This window comes from Egretta garzetta, unplaced genomic scaffold (genome assembly GCF_000687185.1).
Source record: "Egretta garzetta isolate BGI_Z169 unplaced genomic scaffold, ASM68718v1 scaffold937, whole genome shotgun sequence".
In the NCBI taxonomy this organism is placed as follows: domain Eukaryota; kingdom Metazoa; phylum Chordata; class Aves; order Pelecaniformes; family Ardeidae; genus Egretta; species Egretta garzetta.
Genome location: NW_009260283.1, coordinates 78745 through 86304, shown reverse-complemented (window position 1 = coordinate 86304; position 7560 = coordinate 78745). Strand labels below are relative to the sequence as shown.

The 7560-nt window shown below is 57.7% G+C and overlaps 1 protein-coding gene across 1 annotated transcript in view; it reads right to left on the bottom strand.

The window, feature by feature from the left end:
* Positions 1–7560, bottom strand: part of CTNND1 (catenin delta 1) — a 20025-nt gene that overhangs the window by 1663 nt on the left and 10802 nt on the right. Inside the window, exons 6-15 of the mRNA XM_035897917.1 lie at positions 5150–5613; positions 4854–5037; positions 4467–4584; positions 3630–3783; positions 3214–3231; positions 2890–2958; positions 1742–1810; positions 1023–1256; positions 551–743; positions 330–444 (exon numbers count right to left, since the gene is read on the bottom strand). Coding sequence (XP_035753810.1) covers positions 330–444; positions 551–743; positions 1023–1256; positions 1742–1810; positions 2890–2958; positions 3214–3231; positions 3630–3783; positions 4467–4584; positions 4854–5037; positions 5150–5613 — 1618 coding nt within the window. The remainder of the gene's footprint in view (positions 1–329; positions 445–550; positions 744–1022; positions 1257–1741; positions 1811–2889; positions 2959–3213; positions 3232–3629; positions 3784–4466; positions 4585–4853; positions 5038–5149; positions 5614–7560) is intronic.

Here is a 7560-nt window from a genome sequence, read left to right as displayed (position 1 = left end):
GCCAGGACTGGGCTGGGGCAGCACCCAGGCCTTAAGCAGCAAGGACAGTCCAGCTTTTGGGAAAGAAACAGAGTCCTGGAGGAACTTCTTCAGTGCTGCCACAGTGGCTTTTAGTGCTGCAAACTTCCCTGCCTGCAGATCTGCAGGGCTTAAAGCCTTACAGAATGCTTTCAGCAGAGGGGACACCTTCAAGGATCTCCAATCCCACCCAGCAAGGCAAGAGCTGGAGTCCAGTACTGCTGAGCTCCAGAAACATCCTTCTCCCTGTTGCAGGACCCCACCTACTGCCCCAGCCACAACAGGGCATCCCCATTGCCCCATCCCCATACCTGGAAATCTGATTTCTTCCAGCCTTCCTTCTCCAGGGGCTTCCGCAGCTCTTTATATCCCCAGACTGTCTGCAAGACGAGGGCAGCTGCTCGAACTTCTCTCTCTGAGCGGTTCCTAGAAAGCAGTCAAGGAAGAGACGTTTGGAAACACCCATGGCCTCAACAAAGCTCCTGGAGAAGCCCCTCTCTGACCCTTGCCTTATCCCTCAAGCAGAGCCTACCCAGATTTGTTGATCAGCACCAACTTCTCAATTCCCTGTGTTTCCCGCAGCTTCTTGGCAGCTTCAAGGTTCTCTACAATTACTTCATTGATGGTGTTGAGGATGGACACCACTGTGTCCTCAGAGAGGTTTTTGGCTGGGGTCTGCTGGCCCCCAGGCAGGTTCTTCACTAGGTTGGGGATGGCATGTTTACCTGGAAAGGGGAAAGAGCTGGGCATGAGCAAGCAAGGAAGAGGACTGCATGGGGAGGTGGGTGTGTGGAAATCACTGCAGAAGGATGAGGGACTGGTGACCAATGTTGATGTCCCTCTCAGTGGGGCTCAGCACATGCTACTCTGGGAGAGGGGCAGTAGACAGACACTGGGCTGATGCCATGCCCACGCACTTCCTCCGCTGCCGGGATCAGGAGGAAGTTCCCACCTAGCCTGGATGGACACAGAGAGCATGATGTCCTCTCCTCTGCAGCCCTCACCTATCAGCTCTTTGTTACGCAAGTCGACAGCCAGGTTGCGCAGGGCTCCAGACGCCGCTTTCACCACTCGCTCGCTGTCGTGGGTCAGGAGGTCGGCAATGGCGGAGAGTCCCTTCTCCTGGCGCAGCGCTGAGCGGATGCACCGGCCGTACTGCAGGGAAGAGGCAGTGTAACCTGGGCAGGCAGGGTCTCTCCCCAATCCCGGGGATACCACTGGGAGCCTTGCCACCCATCCTCATCTCGGGAACGGAGGGTTCTGGCTTCACCCACAGCCAAACAGACTGCAAAGGTCCCGTTCCTGTCCCAAAGCCCCCCTGCAGGCCAGACAAGTGAGACTTCCCAGGTGGTCTTTCCACATGCACCAAGAAAACAGGTCAGGGGGCTGTAGAGCAGCCCCAAGCCTTCATCCCTTGCCTACCCCCAGCCTACAGAAGGGAAGGAATGGCAGGGACCCGGCTGCAAGCAAGGACAGACAGGCTGCCCTTTGGAAGGCACCACTGACAGGGAGCACAGAACCCTCAACAGCACAGGGGAGACCTGGTCTGCACCTGAACGGCATCTTCTCAGGCAGCGAGCCATGCGCAAAGCAGACAGCCCAGGACAGCAGAGCCACCTGCAGCTCTGCTGGCACCCCCAAGGGTGATGCTCCCTGCTACCCAAGGGCCCCTTCCCTGCACCACAGGTGAACGGGGACACAGCCAGCTCCACAAGGCACTTACTGTCCAGCCTTTCCTTTAGAAGGGAGATGTATATCCGGACCACTTCTGGCTGGAAAAGGAGCTCATAGCCTGCCAGGAGAACACAGGGACGAAGGACTTACTCAAGGGCTCTGCTACCACTGGATTCATTCAAAGGAGCACTGATGGACAGACTAGGCTGGAAGCTTTTACCCAGGCCCACCGATCCCTGGAGGCTGGATCCTTGGTACAGAGGGGGCCCACGGTCCCCAACGCACCGCTGCAGCTCATCAGAGGTTTGGGATGAGCCGCAGCACTGCTGCCATCAGCAAGGAGACCTCAATTTCAGTACAACACCTGGCTGTACCCAACCCAGGCGAAGACATGGTGGGGCAGCAAACCTGGGAGCCGGGCACAGTGGTAGCAAAAGGCTCGGTCCTCCTCTCAGCAGGAGGAAGGGGAAACACCCCAAGCAATTGGCCACCAACACCACAGTGAAGAAGCCTGGGTTCAGCTCATCCTCAGAGACTGAGGGTACCAGGTCTCCAGCTCTCTGCTGCCCTAGCAAGTGGGCAGGGATCAGGCCTTTGAGTACCAGCTCTTTTCCATGGACACATGCCCAGAAGTGACTTCCAGAGCAGCGGTGAGATTGCAGTTTACAGCTACAAGGCCAGGTTTTCCATCTTGCTCTGTCCCCAGCTGTGGTGAGGGATGTCCCCAGCCCCCAGAGACAGAGCAGGTGGCTTCTGGGGCTTCCACCAGAGATAGGTGCTGACTCTTCCCACAGTTCACGTCAGCCTGGAGGAGCCACCACTGTATACCTGAGCTGCTCACAAGAGGGCAATTGTGCTGAGAAGTCCACGACCGCCATAGAGGGCTACCCTTCCTCAGGCTGCGTCAACACACTGTCCCTTGGTCCTGAGGGCTGAGGTCCCTCTGCAGCCCCAGGAAGCCTGCCCTGAGGCAGCACAGACCTCCTCCAAGCACAACATCCTCACGACCATCTGTGGCAGAGCTAGCGTTCTAACAGGCACTTGGACAACCAGAAACGCACCTCTTGCAAATCAAAGCTCTGCCCATTTGAGGCTCACTTCAATAGGTCGTCAGCTCTACTCCCTCCTCTCCTGGACTGCTTGTGGAGAAGCAGCCTTGCACACCCCAGCCCTGCACAAACACACCAAGGAACCTACCTTTGGCCGGAGTTGTTCTTTTGGGAAAATCCACTGTATCGGCACCAGGGTCTTCTGGGAGCTTTTTACCTTCAAAGGGCAAGCAGAGAGGCATAAGACACCTCCTCTCCCCACCCATCTCAGCCCAACAGCTCTTTGCTGCTTGCTACAAGAACAGGCCCAGAGGTGAGCTGAAGCTAAGCTACCAGTATGTCCCAGGAGGGGACATCAAGGGCATTAGCCACACTGCAGGCAGTATGTGCCCAGCTGGCAGGGGGAAACAAAGAGGGCTAGAGAAGGCACCCAATCAAACCATGGAAAAATTAAAACCAAGAGCACACTCACCTCTGGAGAACCACTCGTCTATTGGCGAAGCGGAGAGAAGGACAGGAGAGAGGGGAGGCAGAAGAGAAGTGCCGACAGCATCATGGGGCAGATCATTTGGCAAGAAAGCAAAGGGAAGGGGACGGGGCAACACAGGAGAAAAGGGGAGGCGTGGAGTTAGTGGACATCTATCCATCACCATCCCACCACCACAGAAACCCACCATTAGCTTGTGTCAAATGTTTTGGGTAAGCCAAGCAGTAGCTCCCGAAGCCAGGGGAGGCACGGACCACTGCGTCTCCAGAGAAAGCTGCAGTTTAGCCTTCGCCCAAGAGATGCCAGAGTAGGAGCACAGAGACCCCAGATCACCCCCAAGCTCCACTGTAGAAGATATGTCTTCATCCCACCTCCCTCCATGCTGCTGCCACCCAACAAACCTTTGCCCTTCTTGGCACCAAAGCAGCTTGCAGCATGGGGCCCAGCATTGTTGGCAGGGGCCAGCGGTGCCTCCTGGTAGCGCTCAGCATTGGGGATCTCACGGTGGACTTGATAGGACAGGTTTCTCAGCAGGCACACACAGTTCTCCACCAGCTAGAGAGGAAGACAGGCCATTGGACTTGGAGCAGCACATGTGCATCCCCTGTCTCCGAGTGGGGGCCCCACCCCAGCTTGCAACCCAGAGCCAGGCCAAGGAGGAGGCTGAATTGGGACAAGGGGGGCGTGTAGCTCCATCTCAGGTGGAGCTGGAGCATAACCCCATCCCAAAGCAGGCACAGCCAGCTCTGCTGGCATGAGTTCATGCTCTGCTGGGCCAAAAAAATCTCTCTGCCATAAGCACCAAAGGACAAAGGAAAGCTTCACAGAAAATTCAAGCCAACACCTCCTCAAGGCAGATCAAGGAGCCCTGAGCCAGGGGGTACCCACGTGGCGATGAGAGACACCACAGACCCCTGCTGGAGGATCAACGTTCCTACTGCACAGGAACTACTCCTGCAGGCTGAGTGCCAGACACCTCCCGGTCAAACAGTACCCAGGTCCCCACACAGGCTCTCTCTTCCCAAGCAGAGATCATGGAAAGGCATGAGCCTGGACTGGGTTTTCCCAAGGTGGTCCTGTCAGACCAAATCCCTCCCTGGTGAAGATTCCCCCTGTCCATTCTTCATCTGTCTTGGGACGAACCCAGCTTCAGCCACCATAAACAGCAGAGCACCACTAGAGCTGGTTGACAAGAGCAGAGCTCCACACGTGCCCCGACACCACTCCTGCTGCGGTACCTTGCTGTCAGAGTCCTTCTGGCCAATCTCAGACTGGACGATGTAGATCAGGGCATCCACCAGCCCGTCACATTCCCGCAGCTTCCGACGGGCCTCGCTCCGCTCTGAGCTCACATTCCTGGCAGGCAGGAGAGAACAGTCATGGAAGAGACAGCCGAGAACAGGTGAGGAACAGCCCACATCCAGCAGAGTTCAAATCAGAGAAAGACTCCTGTAGCTCCCCTCCACTGAGAGAAACACCTCCAGAATCAAGGACTGCGTCACCAGCAGCTGTCCTAGGAGGGCAGCTCCTCCTTCGGCACTCCCAGAAAGCTAGCAGGAGCCTTAGAGAAGCCCCAACCCATACCAGCTTTCTGCCAGCAGTTGGTAGCCCCCCCTCTCCCATACCTAAGGCAACCAGCGGTGTTGGTGAGCACCGACTCCCACTCGATATGGCGGGGTTTTGAGTCCTCATTGGGTTCCCGTTCCCAGCCTGAGCGGGGAATGACCACCTCATCAGTCAGGGCATGTAGTGCATGATCCACAATGGCCATCTTGATGGAGTCGTGTGAGGACAGGTTCCATAGTGTTCCTGCAATGCCACAAGCAGGAGGTGATCAATCAGACCATATGGGCTTAAAAACCTGCACTGTGCATCCCTCACCCCATGGATTAGCCCCTACTCTCCTCCCTGGAGCCATTACCTGTGATGACCTCCGTGAGGTCCATGTCATGGGCCTTCCGCAACAGGCGCACCAGAGCAGGTACACCATCACAGTTCTTGATGGCAATCTTATTGTCTTGGTCCTTGCCAAAGGAGATGTTCTTGAGGGCTCCACAGGCACCATAGTGCACCTCTTTCTTGGGGTGGTCCAGTAATCCCACGAGCACGGGAATGCCCTTCAGCTTGCGCACCTCTGTCTTCACCTTGTCATTACGATAGCAGAGATGCTGCAGGTAGGCAGCTGCGTTGGACTTGACAGCATCCAGCCGGAAGCTCAGCATGGCGATGACCTCTGGCAGATCTGGCTGACGCCAGTTGCTCGGGGCTGGCCCTCCCTTCCGCAAGCTGTCCAGACTAGCCAAGCTGCCCCGCTCATGCTGAGCCAGGGGGGCCCAGTAGTACCGGTCAGGGGCCACTTCATCCACCAGCATGTCTTCATAACTCCTAGGAGAGAAGACAGCAGGCATCAGCAGGAGCCCTAGACCTGGGGGGTTTTGCTGTGCCCGCTCCAGCCCACCAGAAGGCGGCTGAAGCACACACAGAATCTAGTCACCACTACCCTGCTAGAGCCCACTGGGCAGGGTCCCATCAAGGGCTGGGAGCCGGGCAGCAGAGCAGTGTCGGGGCACCTTCCTGCTCCCCACGCAGGGTCCAGATGGAGTCTGTAGCTGCAGGGGGCCACTGTCCATGTGTCCCTAGGCCTGCTCAGAAAGCAGGCGGCTGCTCCGCAGGAGAAGGCAGCCTCAACAGCTATTCCAGTCCTTTCCCACCCACCCACTGGGTTTCGCTTTGGCTCGGAGGCTGGATCCTGATCTATGCATAACCTCCGTGGAGGCAGAAGCCAGGCCCAGAGGCAGAGAAAAACCGATTTGGGCCTGCAGCCACTAGAGGGCAAGTTCATACCACAACAGATTACTGGGAGAGCAAATCACCCAGGAGCTCCCCAGGCCCCTTACGCCAGTGCTGCATAGGTGCAGTGAGCACCCAGAGTCCAGTTTCAGGCCACCCAGTTCTCTGCTGCACTGATCCAGCACAGCACCCCATCACCCCAGCTACCCTGCAGCAGCCCAGGACACACGAGCTGCCAGCAGAGCAAGCCACTGCCGTTGTTTCAGAGCATCATGGCTGGAACAAAGATTTCTACCCAGGACGGGGCTCAAACTCTTCTGCCTGGGGATGCCTGGGGATATACACAAGCGGCACTGCTGCTCAGGGAACATGGGCTTCGTGGGGCATCAAGAGATCCCCAGGCTTCAGGGATCAACCTCACTGCTCCCTGCTCAGGCACGGGGCAGAGCTGTGGTCCTGCAATCCCCGCCTGGTGAGGAAGGGTTCATCCACAGACCCAGCAGCACTGGGAACGAGCCCCAGCAAGCACATGGAAGCTGCAAGAAAGCACAACTAGTCCCCTGTGCAACAAGGTGACATTTAACACCCCCAGAACCACATAAAGTTCTGGATTCCCACCTTACTTCTGTAGTCACTGGCAATCTAATCCTTCCCCTGTCCAGGCAGAGGAATCCAGCGATTTCCAGGAGAAGGGGATGGGAAGGGACTTGGCACTTAGACAGAGGGACCTGACCACTGCTGTCACCCCTGCTGTGCCAGGGCACTGGGGGCACACAACCAGGGTCCAAGATGAGGTAGCATCCTCTGGCTCACATCTGCCCTGGGGACTGTTCAGCCACCTTCTGAGCACCCAAATCAGGTGCAGGCAGCCCCCTGCCCCCAAGCAGGCAGGGGAAGTTACAACGGAGGATGGTAGCAGGTTCTGCTCCTTACACTGCACCACTTCCCCTGCCGCCACTGGTACAGGACTCGCCAAAACCACCAGCTCCCAGTGGCAGCCACCTCCAGAGCCACATACCCTCCGGGTGCTGCTGTGCAGCCACCCGCACAGCACCACTGCAGATGGTTGCAGTGGGCTGTGAGGCTGGCTTCCAGCATGTCCCGATGGGGAAATGTGCCGCTTGGCACATGGCCTGGCTCCCAAGAGATGCAGAGGAGTCTGGCCGCTCCGGGGAGCCACTCCCCACTGCTGCGGCACATGGCACTCAGTGCACCATGCCTGCCACCAACACCCCCCCACAGCAGGACAAGGCAGGAGCAAGATGCAGCTGAGCACCAGCACTGCAAAGAAGCCACCTGATGCTCATCCACACAGCCAGCAGCTGACCTCACTCCCATGCCCCAAAAGGGAGCTCCTGCCCAGGCATGAGGGTCTTTCAGTGCTGGATCCCCCCGCCCCTCCAGGCAGGGTGAGGCTGGCAGGGAGTGGGGAGCACACACTGCACTGCCACCAAGCTCCCCTTCCCTCTTCCCCCACAGGGAGGGAGCTCCAAGAGCAGCCACAGGAGAGGGGACCCAGGTGTTTTGCAGCCAGTGGCACGC